The sequence below is a fragment of the Mesocricetus auratus genome, unplaced genomic scaffold (genome assembly GCF_017639785.1).
Source record: "Mesocricetus auratus isolate SY011 unplaced genomic scaffold, BCM_Maur_2.0 Super-Scaffold_100026, whole genome shotgun sequence".
NCBI lineage: Eukaryota > Metazoa > Chordata > Mammalia > Rodentia > Cricetidae > Mesocricetus > Mesocricetus auratus.
The window spans coordinates 18,599,395-18,620,209 of NW_024429207.1; the positions used below are offsets into that span (position 1 = coordinate 18,599,395).

A 20,815-nucleotide genomic window follows, 5' to 3' on the forward strand; every position below is an offset into this window, starting at 1 on the left:
GCGTCATACAATCTCAGCACTTTCATGCTTATTAAAATAGTGGCAGTTAACACCATTAAGGGACACAGTGACAAGAGACAAAGCAAGAGATACCCAATATTTACTTTGTTTCTTTTCAAGTCTGTCATATTGCCATGGTTAGAGTAGACAATTTACTGTCCTCATGATACAGTTTTTAACTAATATTAAAATTATATGGGGGGTTAATCCCAGCACTCGGGAGGCAGAGGCAGGCAGATCACTGTGAGTTCGAGACCAGCCTGGTCTACCGAGCGAGTTCCAGGACAGCCTCCAAAGCCACAGAGAAACCCTGTCTCGAAACCCCCCCCCCAAAATATATATATGGGGGGGCAATTCATCGTGTCATAGAAAGAACACTGTTAGAGAACTCATGGATCTGTTGATTTAAGATAAAGACTGACCTCTGGGTTTTCCACACCCTGATCACCTGTCATATTGTTTTCTAGGTCCGGACCCTATTTGTCAGTGGTCTGCCCCTGGACATCAAACCCCGGGAGCTCTACTTGCTCTTCAGACCATTCAAGGTACTTTATGAATGTTTTGTTGTGGCCTGGGGGAGTGAGGGGGTGGATATGTTGGAGCCAGTGCCTATAACAATCTTTTCTTTTTTTTAATATGCAAAACAAAGTTAACATCAGAGTTCTGACATACAGTCTCACTGGGATGCCAGTCTGACATTGTCCTTTGGTCCCAGCATTCTCTGTTCCATGTAGATCAACTTTAGTAACCTTCAGCTAGAGGCACACCCCTAAGTGCAGAGCATAAGAGTTCTAGAGTGGGTCAGGGAATATGCTAGTTGTCTGCTAGAACACTTACCTAGTGTGTATAAGGCCCTGGGTTTGATCCCCCCCAGCATCACACCCTCCCCCCAAATGGTATAAATAACTTACCATATTTATAGTTGAAATGCAGCAATATGATTTGGGCCCTGTTGGTACCTTTATTGACTGGAATAGCACTTTTAGTTCTGTATGGATGTAAATAAGCATTGTGATTAAAAACCCTGTGCTTCTTTTACACCAAACTCATAAATGTTCAACAAAACAAAATATTGTAGGCTAACTTTGTATGAACTGAAGGGTTCAATGACCTGTCTAGTGGAGTTCACCGTTGTTCCTGTGGAAATTCAGTCACTTTAGAGATACAAATGTTGCTGGATTGAAACTTTTAACAGTTGAGCTTAACCTTAAAGTTGGCTAAAACTGACATAACTATACTGTCAAGAAGAAACCTTGAGGATTGGCCTTTGGAAGCTATAATGAGACCTGAAAGGTATCATGGATTTAGGACCTGTGGGTTAAGGGAGATTTTTGTTAGCAGTAGGAAGATTAGTGAACCCTGGTAGAGACGGTTAAGAGATGGGGATTTCTGATCCAAGACTAACCTGCTTGAAGACAATTGAGAGACAGGATTCAGCTTGATAGAGATGTGGTAATGGAAGACTCCAGGGTTGGGAAGGAGAAAGGGTCAGGGAACAGCTAGATGCAATTCCCAAAGATGCTGGTATAGTTGACGTGCCGGGAAGGCACGTGTGAGTATGGAAAGATGGCACCAGTGGCAATGACCGCAGAGGGAAACCGTTTGATTTCTCTCTGTGACCTCAACACCGTATGACCCAGCTAGTGAAATAGCATTTACCTTTGCATCTGAGGCCTTCCAAGTTTTAAATCTCTGGGATTTCTAAGAGAAAGTGCCCCTTGTAGCGTAAGAAGAGTCAGTGCTGAAGGCCTTGGATGGAAATGTTTATATTAGCAAGTTGGTAACTCAGTTTTCTACTGGGAAAAGTTGAGGATGAACCAGGCCCTGCACCCTGCCCAGAAACTCCAGTGCTAGGACTTTGGAACATCCCTAGGAACCCTCCTTTAGTTTCAGCCCGGGGCAGCTGGCTCTGGTCTGCAGACCTGTCCCCGTATTGATACGTTTAGCAGTTGTTCATGTCATTTGGTGTATTTCCTTCCCCTTGTGTCAACTGTCAGTGCTTGCTACCAGCTATTGCTATTTCCATAAATAAACTAGAGAGAGACAGGAATGTCTTCAACTCCTGCTGATGAGCTGGAATAGAAAGACAGGGGAGTGTTTCATGTTCTTAGCAGATTCCACCATGGAAATGGCCTCTTGAGTAAGCAAGCAGAGATCAGCAGAATGCTGCATGTCTCTCCTGCTAGCCCTTCCTGGTAGTTCATATGGCTACCTGTTCTGTTTTGTTTTGTTTTGCAATATTGGGGGCTAAATCCAAGGCTTTTGTGTATGCTGGGCCACCCTGTGTGTCTTATGTCTGTGTCTACGTGTGTCCACAGCCAACATTGGAGGCATTGAAAAGTGCAACATAGTTCTTGTCTTAAGTGACTCACTTTACTTGAGGAAGATGGATTTGTAATGTTCTCTTCCTCCCTTCTAAACTTGGTCTTCATTTTTTCAGGGCTATGAAGGTTCTCTTATAAAGCTCACATCTAAACAGGTAAGAATTTAGAACTCCTAAAAATGATCGCCTTTTGCGAATAAAGCCTAAAAAATATTCTTTTGTTTCAGCTGGGATTTGACCTGTGTGTTGAAGGTGAAATTGATTGGGAATTAGTATAGGAAAATGGTGCATAATTCCACAGTCTCCAAATAAGTTTCTGAGATTCAGAAGGTACCAACATAGTGCCTCCAGGTAGAGTTATATTGAAACTAATTTGTTTCTTCTTGTATTATCCAGATTTTTAGTCTTAATTTTTTGAGGTTTATTGTTTCCTTTATAGATGTTTTGCCCTGCTCCTATGTCTCTTCACCCAATGTCAATAGAGGCCAGAAGAAGGCCTCAGGCCTCTATAACTAGAGTTACATACAGTTGTGAGCCATGAAGTTGGTGCTGAGATTCGAAGCCAGGTCTTCAGGAAGAGCAGTCAGTGTTCTTAACCGCTGAGCTACCTCTCCAGGTTTACTCCCAGTTATTGAGTCTCTTGATGGAATATTTGTAGATATATAATAAGGAATCACAAATTGAGGGGTAGAAAGTACAGTGCTAGAGATGGCCGTTGATGGCCTTGGGGTTCTTAGAGCTTCGTAGAGGTTGTCCAAACATTTCTTACCTTTGAAGCTGAACATTTCTGAGTCACAAACCTCTGCTGTATCAGAAATGAACTAAATTGCAGGCAGCCTACACATCGATCTGAAGGGAGGGACCCATTTCTTTGAACAGTGTCCTTCCATGCCAGAGTAATTTCCAACTGTTTTGAAAGGCACGGCTTTGGCTTATGATGGAAAGGTTTGTTTGGTAGTTTTGGTTGCGCAGTGAGAACACAGGGATTTTTTACCATTGTGTCATTATATTCCTTGCACTTACAGTGAACCAAAAGGTGATTCGGTTTCTCTTTGCATTTTAAAAGACGAAGAAGCTGAGGTACAGTGAATTTGATTTAGGAAATTAGAGTCTCTCCAACCCAGATTTTCCTCTGTCCCCTGGTCACTGCTGCTCACCTTCCAACACCTCTGATTTTTTTTCCTTTTTCTTTTTTCTTTTTTTTTAAAGTGATCTCTAAATTCTTGGCTGTGTCCTTGAAGAACTGCCCTCACCATTCCTTTGATTCACGTGAGAAATTTGGTTGAGCCACTAGGTCCTGATTCTTTGGGATTGGCTTTCTTATTTCTACCCATTGCCTGTGGTCATTTCTTTATCTTAGCTCCTCAGTTAGGCACCACCCTTGGCCTAGAAAAGAGATGCCCCTTGATTTTTGGTTTCTTTTTCTTGATGTTTCTCTCTCTCTCCCTCAGCCTGTAGGTTTTGTCAGTTTCGACAGTCGCTCAGAAGCAGAGGCTGCAAAGAACGCTTTGAACGTAAGTGCATTACTGTGATTGCAAGCTTGCATAGCTCTGATTGTGTGCATTTCCTTAGGTAATGGGAAATAGACTCCCGGTAAATCAAAAGTCACATGTCAGCGTTACTGGAGTTGTTAGTGTCAACACCTGGGCTGACAAGCTACACTGGCTTCTTGTCCCCCCGCATGCCATTAAAGAGATGAGTAATAGTGAGCCGGGCGGTGGTGGCGCACGCCTTTAATCCCAGCACTTGGGAGGCAGAGGCAGGCGGATCTCTGTGAGTTCGAGGCCGGGCTGGACCAATAGCCTCCAAAACAATACAGAGAAACACTGTCTCGTAAAAACAAAAAACAAAAAAACAAAAAAAAGAGAGAGAGATGAGTAATAGTGAAAGAGTCTTAGCCATGGTTCTGTTGCTGTGAAGAGACGATGACCACAGCAACTCTTAAAAAAGAAGGCATTTTTTGGGGGGAGGCTTCATTATCACTTTGGGGGGGACCATGGTGGCACACATACTGGAGCAGTAACTGAGCCGTATCGTGAACTGTAGCCAGCAGGTAGAAAGGCTGGGCCTGGCATGGGCTTTTGAAACATCACAACCCATCCCCCCAGCAACACACTTCCTCCAGCAAGTCCACCCCCCCCCCCCCGAGATTCCTTTCATAACCACCACACAGAAAAAGGTTTGTTCTCCGTAGCCGTACCAGGAAATGGAACAAATAAGGAGACCCAACAGTCCCCCACCAAACTCCCATCTTTGGAGTTCTGATGTGAGGTTCAGTTTTATGGAACAGCCTATAGGTGTGCACAGGTCACAAGTCCTGCTCAGGTTGGGGCCCGCCCAACTTCAGTGCCCTCGTTGTCTTGGTTCCTGGTTGGTGTTGCAAGCTGTCAGCAATCTATGCAATTTCTTTGAGGAATCCAGTCTCCTTTGCTGGCACAAGGAACCCGTCCTTTCTCAGTATGAGACTTTTGAGGGGAGTCTACTTCCTTGGGTCCTTTGTTTCAATAGTCTGATAGCTAAGGATTGCGGGGCAGTGCCTGCCTCGCTTTAGAATGTCTTTGTTGCTGGGCTGTAGCCTTGTTGCTTGCCTAGAATGCAGGAAGCCCTGGCATTGATCTCCAGCGGGGTGTAAAACCTCAGTATGAGCCAGGCAGTGGTGGCTCACGTCTTTAATCCCAGCACTTGGGAGGCAGAAGCAGGTGGATCTCTGTGAGTGAGTTCAAGGCCAGTCTGGTCTACAGAATTCCAGGATAGCCAGGGCTGTTACACAGAGAAATCCTGTCTCAAAACCAAAAAACAAATCCTGTCTCAAAACCAAAAAACAAACAAACAAAAACTCAGTATGGTGATGCATGCCTGTGATCCCAGAATTTAGGGGTAGAGACAAGAAGTTCAGAAGCTCAAAGTGACTTTGGGGATAGCTGGGCTGTATGATACTCTTGTCTCCAACCCCACCCATCTAAAACTTAATGGATATAGCCAATGGCCAGACATTTACCTAGCATGTGAAGGCCCTAGCTCCAGTCCTCCATACTACAAAAGAAAGAAAAAAAAATGAGTATTTCCACTCCTGCCAGGATGGTTACAGAGGAATTCGGTGCCCGAATCTAACGAAGGGGGAGGTCTCGTCAGTTCAGTGAGTTCTCTTGAGCTTTCTCCCTGGATCAAAACCAGACAAATTACTAAGTAACACTTTGCTTTTCTCTAGTAGCCTTACTGAAATGCTTGAAATAATATGTTCTGGGCTGAAAGGTAATTTGGGTCTGTCACATCTGTGGTGGCACACATCTGGACCTGTCTTCTGCATAGGAGCTGATACAGAGCCAGGCCACCGTTATGTTCCAAACAGCTAAGCCAAGAACAGATCAAAACCTTGGCTTTTCCTGCGTCATCTCATTTACCTTAAAGATCATACTTTTTATTCCGATCGATTAAAAATTTACACATAAAGCTTTCCCCGAGGACATTCTGCTTTATTAAGGTGTATTGAAGTGCAGTCAGTTGTAATGAGTGTTTGCTTTGTAGACATTTGTCTGCCATCTGTGTTTGGCTTGTGCCACATTCTTCTAGTTAGCATTCACCCCCTAAGGGGTGAAGACAGTGGGAAGTAGAAGGAGCTGAGTTAAGTTTCCGTCCACTGAGGATGGCCCTTGAGTTTCAGTAAAGAGTGGCTGCGGTGTGCCCCAGGCAGTTGGCAACTGAGTGAGTAGTGGTTACTGCAACTCAGATAAACCAGGCCTTTCCCAACAGGCAGGTGGCTGCTTGACCACCACAAGTGACATAGTATACTGGCTTCTGGAACTTGTCCAGCTGCTCCTTAATAGACCTTAAGTAAAGTTGTTGGCAGAGGCAGGAGGATCTCCGAGTTCCAGGGCAGCCTGGACTATATCGAGGGACACTGTCTCAAAAAAACAGAAAGAAAGAAAAATTGTAAGTTGGAGACTTGAAACTTACTCAGACTCCAGGGAACCTTCTGAACGATTAATCTGCATAATGGTGATGGAGTCTTCAGAGGGTTTTCTAATTTGAAACAAAATGTATATATCCTGTTTGTGCAGCACCACCTGAGGGCATTTTAGGATTATAGGCTCTCCTTGAGATTGTAGAATCTTCTTTCATTGAGTAAGTGAACTCTGTTCAGAATCTCTGGCCTTCTACAGGACAATGTGTAAAGTAGCTGTTTACTGAGTGTCAGCTTTACACTGCAAAACAGTAAATTATAGGATGTTGTATGTTATAATGTATTTTATGGAGTTCAGTGACAGAGGGCCTGTCTAGCATGTCGAAGGCCCTGACTCAGTGGCCAGCTCTACAAAATATATTTTATAATTTTGCATTGTATATTGACATAAGCAAATATTATCAATACCACCAAACTTTAGATGAAAACTATCAGTTCTGTTTAGGCTGTGTTTTCTTTTATCCTAACCATGCAGACGAATTTGTTCTTGTAAAGGGAGGAACTGCCAGTGCAGCTCCTGGTTTCGCCGTGCCTTATTTCTGGTGGTCCCGACTCTGGCCTGAGAACAGGAGGCTTTTGCAGTGACAGGGTCACTAAGCAGGCAGCGGGTAGTAGTAGTCGTCAAGCTGTGATCATCCCTTGCCACACAGAGTAGAACGCAGCAGACATCATTTCGGTGTGTGTTGCTCAAGGGTGTTCTGTTTCACTGCTTCGCTTTGGCTGTCCTGGAAATCGCTCTGTAGACCAGGCTGGCCTCGAACTCACAGAGATCCACCTGCCTCTGCCTCCCGAGTGCCGGGATTAAAGGTGTGTGCCACCACCACCCTTTCTTGATGTTCTTAACTTACATATGTGTCTTTAGAGCTTAAGTAGACCTTAGAAAGGTCTGCATCAGTAAAAGTAGGGGCACAGACCTGGGGGGCTTTAAATGATTAATGATAATGTGGAGACAGAATTAGGAGGTGACTCCAAGTCGGACCCTCCATCTTAGTCGTGTCTGTTCTATCCAGGCTTATTGCCACACTCTTTCTTGTGGCAGTTATAGACTCTCATTGTCCCAGACAAACAGCCATGATAAAAGTTGGTCTGTGACCGTGGAGCTACCTCTGTCTCTGTAGAGAAAATGGGCCCATCCATGGCAGTGTACGTGAATGTAAAGCTAAATGATGATCTTTCAGGGCAAAGACATGTTGGCCCTTTCCAGGGTCATCTTTTGTACTGATGACTTAAAAACATGCACTGTTCACAGCTATTGCAAAAACGTTCCTTGTGTCATTTGTGGAGGCTCTCTTCAAAGCGTTCCCTCAGATCCTTGGAGAATGGTTAAGTGGCGTAACATTTGGTTTGCTTCCACTGTTGAGAAATGTAAACCTTGATCCAGAAAGTGCCTTGTATAGAATGGTTGGCCGCCAGACGACACTTCCATGTTTGCAGCTTCCTTTGTTACTCTGACTTGGTTACTGCCTAATTCAGTAATTAGTGTCAGCCTTCCCTGACAGTGATCGTTAAATCCACTGACTTTCTGCCGCTTCCAGCCTGAGCATCAGTCAGTTGGACAATCTTTCAGAATAGTGTCCTCCAGTTATGGTGGCCATGAACTGTGGTCCAGGGTTGTAAAGGAGTATATTTTGCTTTTGTAGGAAAAGCCCCCAAATTAGGCTATGAACAACTCAAACCCGGCTTTCCCTCTTGGCCATTAGTCACGTGATTAGAACATCACAACAGCAGCCCTTTTTATACATTTGTCACTATGATCAGTTCTTTCCATGAAAATGGGTGAGAAAGCTGGCTAGGACCAAATTACTTGTAGGATTTGTTTGTGCCTTTGGTAGGTAAATAACGGAATAGTCTGAGGTTAGCCTGATTTGGTATAAATTCCATTTTTGTGGACATCTTTAGCAGAAGCACACAGGCTTAAGGGTGAAGCCCCCCCGAGCAGTATGGAATGCTGTTTCTGGGTCTGTTGAGTAACTGAGCACTTCACCATCCATTGCTGCGTAATAGGATTCTTATTTTAATAAATAATTAGGCACTTAGTACTTCTGAACAACTGGGTTAAGTAGGATCCCAGCCTAGGTTCCTTGCGGTGTTGGAAATGAGTGGCTTGAGAAGTCTTTATTTACAAGCTGTTAATTGGGTTTCTCTCCTCCCCTTGTCTTAAATGGTTTATAGAACTGGAAACGTCCAACAGAATCAAGTTTATAATATATTACTCCATCCTGTCTTTGCTCTTCACATTCAGTTAAGCTACTGAGGTAGTCTGTACTCCCAGAATGTACTCTTGATCACTGTGATCTCTGACAGTATAGTTTTTTTGTTTGTTTGTTTTGTTTTTGGTTTGATTTGTTTTTTGCTTTAAAAATAACTCCATTGGTATAATTCATCTACCATACATTTCAGTGTTGGTTTATTTTTCAAGACATGGTTTCTCTGTAACAACCCTGGCTGTCCTGGAACTAGCCCTGTAGACCCGGCTGGCCTCAAACTGGCAGAGATCAGCCTGGCTCTGCCTCCTGAGTGCTGGGATTAAAGGCGTACGCCACCACTGCCTAGCTTGATTACATTTTCATTAACTGTTTTGAAATCATGTTAACACAAAGCCTTGCCATTTGAACAGCCTTTAAGCGTGTAATTCACTGGGTTGTGTAATTGCCACTATTTCCTAAAACATTTCATTACCTCAAGCAGAAAGACGTTCTGTCTTGCCCCCAGTCCAGTTCACCTCTAATCTACTTTTCTGGCTGCCCGAAGTTACAAATTCTAAATATGGACATATCTCTCTTCTTTTTGTTTCTGGCTCTTCATTCCTTGGTATGATGATTGATATGCAGGGTTTTTCATGTAAAGACTTTTTTAGAATATACTTTATTTATTATTCTTTCTTTGAGTAAGTACTTTGAAGTACTGGGGTTCAAGCTCATGGCCCTTGCCCACACTAACACACCTACATTGCCAGCTCTAACTTTTTGTTTGTTTGGTTGGCTTTGGGTTTTTGAGACAGGGTTTCTCTGTGTAATGGCTCTGGCTGTCCTGTCCTGGAGCTTGCTTTGTAGTTCATCCTGGTCTTGAACTCACTGCCTCTGGGATTACAGCCATGCACCACCACCACCGGGTCTCTCCAGCCTCTGTAACTTTTTTATGACAAGAAAGCACTGCGTTTAATACGGATATAATTATTTGTTCATCTGTTGATGGACACTGGATTGTTTCTGCCTTTCCTCCCCCGCCCCGCACCCCCCCCACACACTTCAAGATGGTTTCTCTGTGTATCCCTGACTGTGCTGGAACTCACTCTGTAGACCAGGTTGATCTCAGTCTCAGAGATCTGCATGCCTCTGCCTCCAGAGTGCTGGGACTAAAGGTGTGGACCACCACCGCCTGCCTTGTTTCTATCTTTTGACTGTTGTGTAGTGAACGTTGGCAGTACTGGTATCTGTCTTGTCCTGTCTGTCTGTCTGTCTGTCTGTCTGTCTGTCTGTCTGTCTGTCCGTCCGTCTGTCTGTTCCCCCCCTCCACCCAAGTGGGCATGCAGGTCTCTGTTTTCTGATCGTTGTACATATCCGGGTGTAGAATTTTAGAGCTATGTTCTTATTGGCTTTTTGAGTAATCGCCAAACTGTCTTCTGTCGGGGTTTCACCATTTCACCTTCTCAATGGAACTGCGTGAGGTTTTCAGTTTCACTGTGTCCTCATCAATACTTGTTACTGTTTTGTTTTTTAAATTCTCACAATCCTTGAGGTTTGTACTTGTCATCAGGTTTTTTTTTTGTTTATTTTTTTTATTAACATTTGTTTATTGTGTGGGTGTTCATTTGGAAGTCAGAGGACAGTTTGCAGGAACATGTTTTTGTCCTTCCATGGTTGAGACCCAGGGATCAGACTCATGTCATTAGGCTTGGTGGCCCTTTACCTATCTAGACAGCCCAGTTATTTGACTGATTTCATTGGTATGTTTGAGTTCTTTTTTTTGAATCTCATGATTTTCAGTGTTTATCTGAGGCTAGAACCATTTCTAGGGTGGCAGATTTGATGGATGGAGTCATGTTACCCCCCAGCAGTGTAGTTTGTGATTAAAAAACTTTGTTTGTTTAAGATGGTGGCTCTCTGTGGTTCTGGCTGTCCTAGAACTCCCTATGTAGACCAGGCTGGCCTTGAATTCACAGAGATCCTCCTGCTTCTGCCTTCCAAGTGCTGGGATTAAAGGCTTGAGCCACCATGCTCAGCTAAAGGATGTTTTGAGAAGCACTGGGTAGTGCCACATATTGTGCCCCCTCCCAAAAAAAAACCTCTCCAAGAAATCTTCATGACTCTGACAATCGAGCAAACCTTACTTGTCCACAGTGACCCCAACCTTTCACATAATTGATTTAAATTGAGGCACATCGATCCACTTGTCCAATGCCAGGTTCCTCGTCCGTACTGTGACGTGGTACTTGATTCTACAGTGTTAGGGGAAATTGCTAATCAAAAACATTGTACCATTACCTTTGCCAGGGAGTACCTTCTTAGCCTTAAGATGGAGCCATCAGATGCTTGGGTACAGCGGGATACTCGGGCACCAGAGGAATCCCAGGCAGTTTGAAGAAGGCCTTTGGCTCTGGTCAGTCTGTTTCCTGTACACAGGCTTCCCTGACAGCTGTGGAAGTTGGGACTTTTGATCTTAATATTTATACAGCTTGTGAGTTGGGTCAATTATTTCCACTAAACAGAGCTCCTCACAAATGTGAGTGTCCAGATGGCCCATCTCCGCCTTCCTTACCCCGTTAGGCACCGTGTCAGTGCGTTTCTTACCGTTTTTGAAATTTTCTCCCTTGGTTTCTCTTTAGCCTATTGCTCAAGGTAGTTGAAAGGCCCCCGATGAACGAGAACCCAGCTGGAACTTTTGGATGGGAAATAAGCAGCCGTGCCAGATGAGATCATGAGCCTGACCTAGTGTTTATCTGTTAAATCTGTTTATAACTGCTTATTCTCCGCTTGCAGAATTTTAAAACAGCCATTTGACGTCACAGAGTTGGGGACTAGGCCTATGCTTTTGTAGGGCCTCATGGAGTGGAGCTCTTTGGCCCATTTCTTTCTTTTTTTTTTTTTCCAACCTTGTGCATTTTTGGGGGCTTCCAAAACTGCCCAAGGCCCATGGAAATGACTCTCCAGGTGCAAGTCTGATGCACTGAGTTCCAACCTACGGAACTCTGGTAGGAGAGAACTTACTCCAAAATGTTCTCTGATGTCCACATTTTCTTAGGAAGTGCATGTGTATACACGCATACATTCATACATACACACACACACTGACACACCCCTGTACAATTTAGCCCCTCCTCCAGCTTTACCAGAAAAAAATAATACCCCAAATGGCTTATAACCAAGTACAGTTTAAAAACAACAAAACCAAAAAAGCGCTAGGCATCAAGCGCTATCAGCACATGATAGTTGAGCCCTAGGATTTCTTCAGTTCAGCTTTGATGTCTAATGATGCTGCGTTTGGGGGTGGATGGTTATGAAGCCTCTCTTGGAAGGCATAGCCCACAACTGAAAAGTTTTGGTAAAGGGACCTGGGGATGGTGGTACCTTTCTGCAGTTCCTTGGGGAGACCAAGCGAGGTAGGTGGTTTTGTGATGTACCCCACAATGGTATCTCAGTCATTAAGCAGTCAATCAGTGTTGTGCTGGGAAGAAATTTGTATATCTTACTGAAGTATGGAATTTGCTTGACTCCTGTAGTCAGTCTTTGCCTTAGATGAATGTGTGATACTTTGCTCTCTTGAGTATCTAGTGGGAAATCGGAAATGGAAGCTCACAAGAAGGTAGGATGGGATCCTCCTCCAGGGAAGCAGGCGTTAAGGACCCCAGGTTCTCAGACTGCCGGGTGGTATTGTCTGTACACTGTAGATAATCATGAGCTATGTGGCTGTGTGTGACTGCTCTGAATTATCATTGTGGTCCTACTTGGGGTCTACTGCTAAATTTATATCTCAAGTACATTTTTTTAAAAAGACGTTGTATTTGATACTGTCCTTGCTCCATAATGCTCTATAGGTACTTCAGAAAATACCTATAGACTCTCATTTCCCAGTATTGTAAGAGTGTTTGTGGGATTGGCAGGTGGAGAGCTGATGTGTTGTTAGGAACAGCACGGGAATTGGCAGGTCCACATTACTTACAACACAGCTGGGCCCCTGGCAGTCACTGTATTGTCTCTTCTATCTTTTCAGTGATTTCGACTCCAGGACTTACAGTCTTAAACCTGCAGTTAGAATGAACTAGAACTTGTTTCTGAATCTTGGGGGTGGAGCAGAGTGAGTCTTAGCCTCTTTAAAGAGGAACAATTGTATCAGACAAGGCGTTGTTAAATTGATGGTGTATCGAATGCAGTTATTTTCTTTATAAAAGGCCTTTCTCAGTATCTCTACAGGCAGTTGAGTGAGAGAACCACAGATCTTACCGATGTCTTTACTGTTTAGTGCTGGGATTGGACCCGGTTTCTTTCATGTGCTGAGCAGTATTGTGATCCCAAGCTCTAATGGCAACCCTTCGTAAGAGACTTCTCCTTTTCTTCAAGACAAGGCTGGCCAAGAATTATTGCTTGTGAGAGTAATTAAGAGTCGGGCAGTGGTGGTGCACACCTTTATTGCTAGCACTCAGGAGTCAGAGGTAGGCGGATCCCTGTGAGTTCAAGGCCAACCTGGTTTACAGAGCGAGTTCCAGGACAAGCTCCAAAGCTACAGAGAGAAACCTTGTCTCAAAAAAACAAAACAAAAACAAAAGAACAAAAAACCCACAAATGTGAGAATAAAAAAAGTGTTAGTATAAAACATAAAAACAGCACGTTAATTTCTAGCAAAAGAACATTTTTAAAAATCTAAGGCGATATCCCAAAAAACACAACATAAAAGCATCCTAAAGTTATTTTTTCCTAGGTTTTTACAATGGTAACTTAGTGTTAAGGTTGTTTTAAAAGTTCAAAACCAATTTCTTAAAACAGCAGTTGAGTAGGAAATTCTTAAACTGGTACCAGTGATTCTCTTGCATTTTTTGAGTTGATATTTTCCTTTTATTTACTGCCTGTAAGACCTCAATGAGAAAATGGATATACGAATACCTTGAAAGAGTACGTTTCAAAACCGTATCATGAGATAAGAAAGTAAGTTTAGGTGGGAAAGACACTCCATCCTAACGAAGGAACAAAGCATAAAAGTGTTATTTCTAGGCATAGTTTTGAAAAATGAGAATAAAATGTGGAACCCACACAATGCCGCAGCATAATTTCCCCTAGAATTTCAGTGTTCACCTAGGAGACAAATGTCACGGTTTCCAGATAAAAGATCATGCATAGAGCAGCTGGCAGATTGGATGAACCATGTAGACATTTCAGAATGTTAAGTGAGTAAAGGCAGGTGAAGAGCTTGCTATGGGGGCCTAGGTAATGGCAGCAGGAAATAATTTCTTTCCGTCATTTCACCATGTCCTTTTGTTGTCCATACGCTCCCTGTCTTCCTGCCCCAGCCCTTGAGGGTCAGGATCACGGGCACGACCCAACCGTGTCTGCCCTCTCAGTACCTTCAGAATTAAATATGCTAGCTGCTGATTTTGAAACATCGCTAGTAGTGGCTGTGTTAGAATGGTTTGTGTTGCTGTATGTAACGGTGTTAGGATTCATACCTATAGAAAGATGCGTATCCCAACTGAACCAAAGATGGAGGGAGGGAGGACAGCGTAGAGGGGTGAGCCCAGGGCCTCTCGCATGGGCAGCTTGGACTCTACCTCTGAACCACACTGCCAGCTCCAGATAGGCCTTCTTGCTACCCTCCTTTGAAGAAGTCAGCCTTCCTTATAATCCTGGCTCTGTGACTTCATGTTGTCAGACTCTCCTCCCTCACAATACGTGGTTGATAATTCCTACCCCAGATCATAGTCGGATCAAATCAAATGAATTTTTAAAGATGTAGAGTGCGTGTGTGTGTGTTCGTTCGTGTGTGTGTGTGTGTGTGTGTGTGTGTGTGTGTGTGTGTGTGTTCAGGTGCATCAGCACACATGGAGGCCAGAAAGGGGCATCGGATCTGTCCTCTGACAGCTGTCAGCCAGCCCCTCAAAGAGAGGACTTTATAGAAACTGACATTCGCTCCGTAGAAACCCAAGATTGATGATGACGACGACCTTCAGAGAGCTCTGTTTATTCCTGAAGTGCCCTTTCCTGCAGAATGGTTCAGAAATAACTTCTTTGGAATTCCAAGTTCCACTGAGGTCAGAGTGTTTGTGAATGTCGGCTCAATTAATCACGAGTCAGTTCATCTGTCTGTCCTTTCTGGGATCTCTTTGAGGTAGGGCAAGGGGCCACGGCGTTGTCCTTCCTGGTCTCAAGGCTGGAATACTGGAGCGCAGACATTCGTGCTGAAGTGGTCACTCTTCCTCTCTAGCGCTGCCTCCCTGCCCGTGTCTAGCGCCAGGTGGGTTTCTGTGCGGAACCTTCCCTTTGTTCTGCCGCCGGGAGGCTTCTGATGGACCAGCCACAGCTCTCTGTCGTGGCAAGTGATCTTGCAGTGGAGTGGGAGTAGCCGTGACATGGCCTCTTCCGGGTCAGAGGCCTTTTGCCCCATTGTTGTACTCGTTGCACAAAACAGGAAGTGCTTTACTGTGTTGTTCAGCTTGTACTCCACTGTTTATGTCATTGTCAGCCAACCGGGGCCTGAGCTCCAAATTCTCGATCGGAACAAGTGTGTAAGCTACACAATATGGTTTGTCCCAGCGGTTTAAAAATAGTGTCTACACAGAGAAACCCTCTCTTGGGCAGAGGTGGGGAGCTTTAAAAAGCAGGATAATATAGCTCGGTAGTAGATTCCTGGCCTTTTGAGGTTTTGATAGAACCTTCTGGGGTTCTATCCCCAGAATTGGAAAAGGAGACCATTTTGGTTGAGGATGTAGCGCAGCTGGGAGAGTGCGTGCCTACCTCTGGTGCTCGAAGCTCTGGGTGCAGATCCCAGCACTCTTGTCTACTTCAGCTGTGTGGTGAGCTTGAGGCTAGCCTGGGGTGCACTAGACCCTCTTTAGTCAAAAAGAAAGTTGTAACGTGTGAATTATACCCACTTTGTTCTGATTTTTTTTTATTGTGTTCTTAAGATTTTCCATGTCTCATCCCATTGTGATAACTTGTCTGGTATCAGTAAATAACTTTGAGTATAAGTAAGTTGGTATGGATGATACCAGTTTTATTCTTAGTGAAGTAGAAGTCATTAATATATACACATTAATAGCCAAGTAGAATGAATAGTAAATTAGTAATGGATGGTAGTAGCAATAAAGTAGTATTAATAGTAAAGTAGAAGATATGTGTATACATACATACATGCATACATGCAAGCATACAAACAGTTTGTCATGTAGAATGGACCTTTCCCACCATCTGATGTGTAGCTTCAGGACAGTTGAGGCTGTACATACTGGATTCCTTCTGGCTGCTCTTCATTAATGTTAGGGAGCCCCGGGAGTGCGCAGTGTGGCAGCAGGAGAGAAACAGGCCAGCAGGAGCAGGTCTATAAAACACACACGAGGGCCCATTGTGACCCGTGTCTGATCTTTAAAATGGCCCTGGAAAGTTCGGGCAACTGTCTTTTCTCAGTGATAGAGTTTGTTTATGTCAGCTCTGTTTTTGTCTCCTCCCCCCCTGTCCCCCGCCCCCCCTTCTACACCAGCCACTAATAAAAGCTCAAAGTAAACTTTCCAGAATGATCCCTATAGCATAGAAAGTTAGATGGTCCTCAGATGACCTGACGGGCACTTAGGTAAAGCCGGGAGGAGAGCTTGTTAAGGGCAGCTTCTGGGCCTGCCTGCCTTACAAAGCTTTAGTCTTCGTAAGTTTTAAACAGTAGACAGCAGGGCGCTCACACTGGGTGTTTATAATGTGAGACATTATGTTGAGGCTTTAATTTTTTTAACTTTATGTGCATTGGTGTTTTTGCCATGAATGTTGGGTCCCCTGGAACTAGAGTTACAGACAGTTGTGAGCTGCCATGTGGATGTAAGAAATTGAATGCTCTTAAACACTGAGCCATCTCTCTAGCCCTGATGGTTTTTAACTTTTTAAGACACTGAACATGGTGGCACTTAGGAGGCAGAGGCAGGTAGAATCTCTGAGTTCAAGTCTAGCCAGGGATAAAATGAGAGAGAGGGAGAGAGAGGGAGAGAGAGGGAGAGAGAGAGAGAGAGAGAGAGAGAGAGAGAGAGAGAGAGAGAGAGAGAGAGAGAGAGAGAGAGAGAGAGAGAGAGAGAGAGAGAGAGAGAGAGAGAGAGAGAGAGAGAGAGAGAGAGAATGTCCCATGAAGATCTGAGCACTACTTACCACTTTTAGGAATCTACTCGCATTCTACCGTGTATATTGTAGACGCGGAACTCGGATCAGCAGTGACCTGTACCCACCACGCTATCTCCTTGACCATTCAGCTAGTTTCTAGGTTGCAGTGCACAGTGAATTCACATATAAGCCCTCTCGGATACACCGTGACCAGAGACATACTGTCTGTCCTGGGTCAATAATACAGACTGGCTAACAAGGACTTCGATTAAGTGTGTGTTCATAGGTGAACATATAATGAACAGACCTTTACATCCCCACACCGACAGACCTGTGTTTCTGCTCTTGATCTTTCTTTTAATAATGTATATATTCTTTCACAATTTCATGCATACTTACGTAATTGTGTTTTTACACAATTTTACACCTCCTGAACCCCTTCTTTCCAAGTCCCCCTCCACCTTCATTTCCTTTATTGCACGGACATGGTGGAGATCAATGAGTTACTTATTGTCTGTTATTCTGTATTTACTTTTTAAAATTTGTGTGTCTGTCTGTCTGCTCATGCCATATGTGTGCAGGTGACCAAGTTACAGGCTGTTTGTGAGCCACTCAGCATTGGTGCTGGGACCCAGTGGGTCCTCTGGGTGTTCTCAGCCACCAAAGCATCTCAGCGGTTCCCCGTTTTATCTTTCTTTACCTGATTTCTAATGTCAGAATTTTTTACTGAATCCCACATAGACCGTGGTTAAGTACAAAGTACTTGGTTGTGGTACACATACTTTACTGATTCCTACCCCCCCTCAAAAAAAAACCCAAAACCAAAAACCATTTCTCTGGTGTCCAGTGCCTGTGGCCAGCATTAGGCGTATGTAGATCACTGAATGATTGGTGGTGATGATGGTGATGATGATATTGTCAGCAATGGCTTGGGCTTGAACCCAGGGCCCCGTGCTTGGTATGCATTCTGGCTTTCTGTTTTGAGACAGTGTCTCTAATCAACTCCCTATGTCATTTTGAATAGCCTTGGACTTCCAGTTCTTCTGTCTCTGCCTCAGATGCTAAGAGTATAGTCATATACCACTCAGCTGCTGGGGTGCTCGTACTCCAACTTGGGATTTCCTGTATGCTCTGAGAGCACTCTGCCACCTGAGCTGCATCCATTGGCCTCGTTGAAGCTTCTGTTTGATCCCCATGTGTTTGGATGGAAGGATTCGGGGTCAACCTGACTTCATGACGGGGAAGGGGTGATGTTTGTATGTGTATATTGCCCCAGCAGTGAGGAGGGTGGAGGTGACGAGTTTGGGCTTAGAGGCTCACCACAGCCACTCTGTTTGTGTGTTGTGATACTCAGGACACATCTGTCCCCTCCAGAGCAGTTACCCTGCTTACCTCTGAGGTTCTTGGGAGTAAAAATGTTGCTGTCAGAATTCCTGGGTAAAAGAGTGCCATCTGCTCTCTGGCCCATGTTCCTTTTCATATAATACTGTCTCAAAGCCACACTGTAAAATTTTGCTTTAATGAGTAGCTGCCTGGGTGTATTTGGCTTGTCGACAGCCCCTTCCTGCCATTGTCAGGGTCCAGGTCTTTGAGTCATCCTTTTCAGGAGACTTTTGAGAACATAGAGGCAAAAGTTCAAACACTCGTGGCCTCCTGACCTTTTGGAAAATAAGCTCTGGTTGTGTTGACATGTTAAAGACGGAGTTCATAGTTTCTTCAAAGGCCCTGTCATGACTTTATAGTCATCCTATACAAAGCAGAATCTCCTCAGGCATGGTTGTGTGCACAGGGTTTCCTGGCTAGCAGAAAGTAAGTGTGTTCTAGTGAAAATCAATTTCACTCATGTGGCTAGCCAAGCTGGATAGAGACTGATAGCTCTCGGTGTCTGTCTTAGTCCTGCATCAGAGGATCTAGACTCTCTAGTTTCCCCAGGCTCCTAGCAGCAGCTCAGACTGTGGATCAGCAGACACGAGGCCTGGGAAGCAGAACAGAGTTCAGCATTCACGGAGGAAGAAAAGCCATGTGGACTAAAAGAATTGGCTCAAACTACACCATACTAGATCAGATGGATAGTAGCAGCTCAGGGGTCCCACTGCCGACTCCCAACTGGGAACTTTAGCTCAGTATGAATGCCATCTTTTGCCTCTATAAGTGATACAAACACCTCTCCAAAAAGCTAGTGGTGGGGGACAGGAAGGAAGGAAGCTTCAGATTTGGAGGAATAGAATGTCCTAGTCAGCACTGTGCCTCAGGGGTCACACCCTGTGTCACACCCTGTGTCTAACCACCCGCAGGGAAAACTCCGTTTCTCTTCACAGCAAACCCTGCAACTTTTCTCATTCCCTAAGACATCCTGAATGCAGAGACCCGTAGCAAAAGGTATTGTTTGCTTCCAGGCAACCGTGGTCTTCAAAACCTGTCCCCATGATACCGAGTGAAAGCTTGCTTGCAAGGAGATTCCCCAAAACTGTGACCTCTGCTTTTGAGGTATCACTGGCTTTCTTAACTGCTTCTGGCTAGAAAGTGGAAGGGAATTAATCAAGCAAGACCCCCCCCCCCGGGGGAGGGGCAGTAATGAGGGTTTCATGGACTAAAATGAAGGGAAATACGTGGAATCTAGTACCTGGTGCTTCCTTTAACAAGGAATTGGGCCTGAATCCATAGCCCTGCTTCACACAGCCACATGTCCATAGACCGCTCTTGGAAGAGGTCCATTTACTGAAGTATAGCAATAACTTACTAACAGAGAGGTACAAATACTGTCATGTGGGTCTAACTCAAGCAAGGACAGCAAGCCTTAAGTGAGATATTCTGAGTTGAAGCCAGGGCAAGCACTTCTGGAAGGTAGTTGGACTAGGAGAAAGAACAGGGTGTGATTGGTCTGTTCTAGTCTCAGCGGGCAGAGGCCCGGCGGCCCGCGCTGCCGTTCGTGGTATTAAGTCCTGAGGTTTCTGCCAGCAGTGTCCTTTTTTAGGAAAGGTATGAGATGCAGTCGCGTCTGATGGGTGCTTCCCCGTTGTTCATTCTTTTCTGGAACCCACATGCACCCAGGTTTCAGCGCAGTGGAGAATGAACAACAACCTTGATTATTATCTGAACAATGTGGTCTTTATAAAACAAGAAACCTGTCCCAGGCAGGAGAAACAGAAAATTGAATTCTGGTGGCTTCTGGGCTCTCACCTGGGCATGTTGAGTGGATTACTTAATGCGGATGACTCGTCCTTTCTTCACGTGGCTGAGGCTCATGACATTCAAGATGAGTCTAACATAGCACCCTCTGGCTCCTGCTGAGGATTGAACCCAAGGCCTTGTGAATGCTGGGCAGGCACTTCCTTCGGAGGTTCTACCCCTGTCCCTCAGTGAGGCTTATGCTGTTTTCTGGTAGACCCTTATCACCCTTCCCCCACTCACTCAACACCCTCACAGTTCCAATTATCTCTAATTGGCTGGGAAACAAGGCCAGTGAACAGTCCTGCCCACAGTTGGACACACTAGGTTAGGAAGTCTCCAAAATTCACAGTTCTAAAATTGTATGAATTTCTTGCGTCATACAGATAACCCTCTACCGAGGGCCAGAGGACCCAGCCCTGTCCTCCTTCAGCCTTCTTAGGCAACCTGCACTATTTCTTAAATTATTGCACTTTTTCGCTGGGACACAATGGTGTTTATTAAATGGTGGTAATTTTCTAATTCCTCTTCAGAAATAACAGCAATGCAAGAAAGATTTTTGTGGCGTTGATTTTTTTTTTTACACACCCTTTTATTTCCTGTATTTGTCAAGTCATCCTTTTATTTACGATTGCAATAGGCTGCTGCTCTTCCTTTAACTACAGGGTATTGTGTCCAAATGGATCCTACCCACTCCGTGGTAATTGATGACCAGGGGGGGTTTGTCTTTGCCCTGTCATTCAGTGTTTAAGGCTCAGCCGAATGAAAAGGTTGTTTTCACAGACCTCTAGGGAGAACTTTGCATAAAGGCTGTCTAGAATCTGGTTCTAATCCGTTTTATGATGCTGGCAGACTAGAAAGCTGATAGCACTCAAGAAAACTATAAATCTGTTTTGTGTTTCAGCCCCCATAAGACCTTGGAGCATCTTTAAAGTGTGTTTACCTGCTGGTCTAGGGTGGAAATGGCACGCCTATCAACAACGTTAAACATGGCTTTTCTTTCTAACCTTTGCTTTTCATCTCCAAAAGTGATGGCCAGGCCTTTCAGTTTAGTGTCCTTCTGTTGAAAGCTTGTCCCCA

The 20,815-nt window shown here is 44.5% G+C and overlaps 1 protein-coding gene across 6 annotated transcripts in view; it reads left to right on the forward strand.

The window, feature by feature from the left end:
- Positions 1-20,815, forward strand: part of Rbpms (RNA binding protein, mRNA processing factor) — a 143,392-nt gene that overhangs the window by 62,097 nt on the left and 60,480 nt on the right. For all 6 annotated transcript variants that reach the window (XR_002382109.2, XR_001196247.3, XM_040731860.1 and 3 more), the window contains exons 2-4: positions 468-545; positions 2,441-2,479; positions 3,775-3,837. Coding sequence is in view for 4 of the 6 variants with exons in the window: in XM_040731860.1 (XP_040587794.1) it covers positions 468-545; positions 2,441-2,479; positions 3,775-3,837 (180 nt within the window). In the remaining 2 variants the exon portion in view is untranslated. The remainder of the gene's footprint in view (positions 1-467; positions 546-2,440; positions 2,480-3,774; positions 3,838-20,815) is intronic.